Source organism: Vanessa cardui, chromosome 22, assembly GCF_905220365.1.
Source record: "Vanessa cardui chromosome 22, ilVanCard2.1, whole genome shotgun sequence".
NCBI lineage: Eukaryota > Metazoa > Arthropoda > Insecta > Lepidoptera > Nymphalidae > Vanessa > Vanessa cardui.
Window position 1 is genome coordinate 5463971 of NC_061144.1, and position 2329 is coordinate 5466299.

General features: G+C 52.2%; 1 protein-coding gene across 1 annotated transcript; it reads right to left on the bottom strand.

Annotated features, from left to right (window-relative positions):
- Positions 1 to 385: 385 nt before the first annotated feature.
- Positions 386 to 1858, bottom strand: LOC124539197. The gene has a single exon (XM_047116495.1). The coding sequence runs from the start codon at positions 1856 to 1858 to the stop codon at positions 386 to 388; it is 1473 nt and encodes a 490-aa protein (XP_046972451.1).
- Between the last annotated feature and the right edge of the window lie 471 nt (positions 1859 to 2329).

A 2329-nucleotide genomic window follows, 5' to 3' on the forward strand; every position in this document is an offset into this window, starting at 1 on the left:
CGAATCAAGTGGGGGCGGATCGCTTCCACTGTCGCCAGGCCTGCTGTGGGTGACCCCAGATCCTCCTGCCATTGGACGATCAGGGCTTGCTGGGCTAGAGCCCTGATCCGCCCGATCTCCGTTGACCCTGGGCTTGCCGGCGTCTGCGCACACCGCGCAGCGCAGCTTCCCGGTGCATTCAGCCGATTTGTGGCCATTAACGCCGCACCGAAAGCAAAGGCTCCCTCGATCCGCACTGAATGATGCAGTACCCTCGTATGGCCAAGACCCATGCACTTGTAGCAGCGCAGAGGGCGCTGCTCCAGCACGTATACCCTAGCCGAGCTCCACCCAACCAAGAGACGACCGGCGTCAGACAGCTTCTTCGCCGCAGCTACTGGACATGTCACGCGGACCATACCCATGTAACCGGGCCCACGTGTAATCTCTCCACATCTAACCCCTCGCGAGCGACTGCGGCGATTATCTTATCTTTGGTGACGGAGTCATCTAGCCCCGTTACCTTAATGTCCACCTTTCTTACGGGGTGAACGACGCTGGCCACCCCATCTAACACTGTGCGGAGCTTGTCGGCTAGTTTGTCTGCCTGGTCCGACTGTGCTCTCGGCAGCTCCAGCACTCTGGCTCCCGTCGCGGAACGTCGGACTTTTAAACCTCCGTTGATCCCGAGTTCCTGCAGTTTTATGCCTTGCTCAGCTCGCTCCAAGACCTGGGCATATGTTACGCCTTTCTGCTCCGCTTCCGGCTGCAGTGTAACCACTACTGCAGCTGTACGAGGAGCAGTCAACTTGGGCTTAACCGCTTGGGGTGCTTTGGGCACCGTGTACGCCTCCGTTGCAATCGTTCCAGCCGAAGGCTGTTTCCCCTTTTTTCCTTTTTTAACTACAGTGGACCAGGACATCCCCTGGACAACTTGAGGTGGAGTTGTCTCTGACACGGCGCTTGAACAGCCAGCAACATGTGCCGGTGGGGCAGCTGGTGACACCCGTTTATGTAGGGGTGCGGAATTCAGCGGTGGAGCCGAATGGACTGCCTGCACTTGGGACACAGCGATTTGCTGCGCTGATTCCCGCCTCTTATCCGCAGCCAATGGAGGGCGTTGTATTTTTGCAGGAGGGAGGCGTTCCTCCAATTCGGCAAATCGGGCGTTGAGCATAACTCCTATCGTTGAGATAATTGAGGCTTTTATACTGTCCACCATCCGAGCATCCTGTGTGGAGCTGGTGGACGCCTCATTTACCACAGCGACCTTGGACCGTATCTCCGCAAAATCACGGCGGTGAGCTTTCACATCGGCCTTGAGGCTATCCACCTCTTTGCGCAGGCGTCCATTATCGGCACGGAGCTTTCGAGTCTCCTCGGCTTCCGTCCGAGAAGCTAAAGCATCTACGATCGCCTGTAGTGCAGCCGCCGACTCCCTCAGCTTCTTGCCAAACCCTCCCTTTAAGTTGGAGGACTTTTGTGCCACCTCCAAAATGAGGGCTGCGCTACGACCAGCCTGTGCGCGAAGTTCCTCCGCGCCCATTTTTGTGGGATCCTTGGTTTGGACATCCGAGAAAGAAGATTCTTCGGAGTCCAAAACAGTATGAGGAGGTTCCTTTCGAAACGCTCGACTGCGAAGCGATCGTTCGAAGGCCTCCTCTCCAGCCTCACTGGCCTTGGCCTTCAGCTCGGCCTTAGCCCGAGCGAGACCACTTCCACGACTTTTGGTGGTTTTGCCGCGAAGAGCAGGCTTGCTTTTTGCAGCTATCCTGGTCTCCGTCTCCGTATCGGAATCGGAGTTAAAAATAGTGAGGCCCTCGTACAGCCTTTTTCGCCGAATTAGGGCATCCGACGATAATTCGGTGTCGACTTCCATCGCCGAGAACAAACAACATAAAAAATAAACAACCAAACAAACAATATATGTATTTATATTAATATAAATACATAAAACTGAAACAATAAACGATCTAAAAAGACCAATTCACAACAACAAAACCAATCCGTAAGCAAAACAAGTGTCCGATAAACAAAGCAAATAGTCCAGATGTGACGTCAGAGATAACGAAAACCAGTTTTAAAGCCAGATGTCGTTTAAATTCCTCAAATCGTAATATTTAGTCGCAGTATCCAACACAACCTCCGTCGAAGACGTCCGAACGCTGCCCAACCTAGCTCAATTCATCTATTCACCTCATATACCTGTTATTTATTTATATATGTTATGGTGATTATAACCAATCTCAATCGATACTTAAGCAGATTAGCCAAGCCAACTACGCAGAAAATATGTACTATAGTACACTGGAAACTTTACATGTATTCCACGACCTTAATATGCATACAC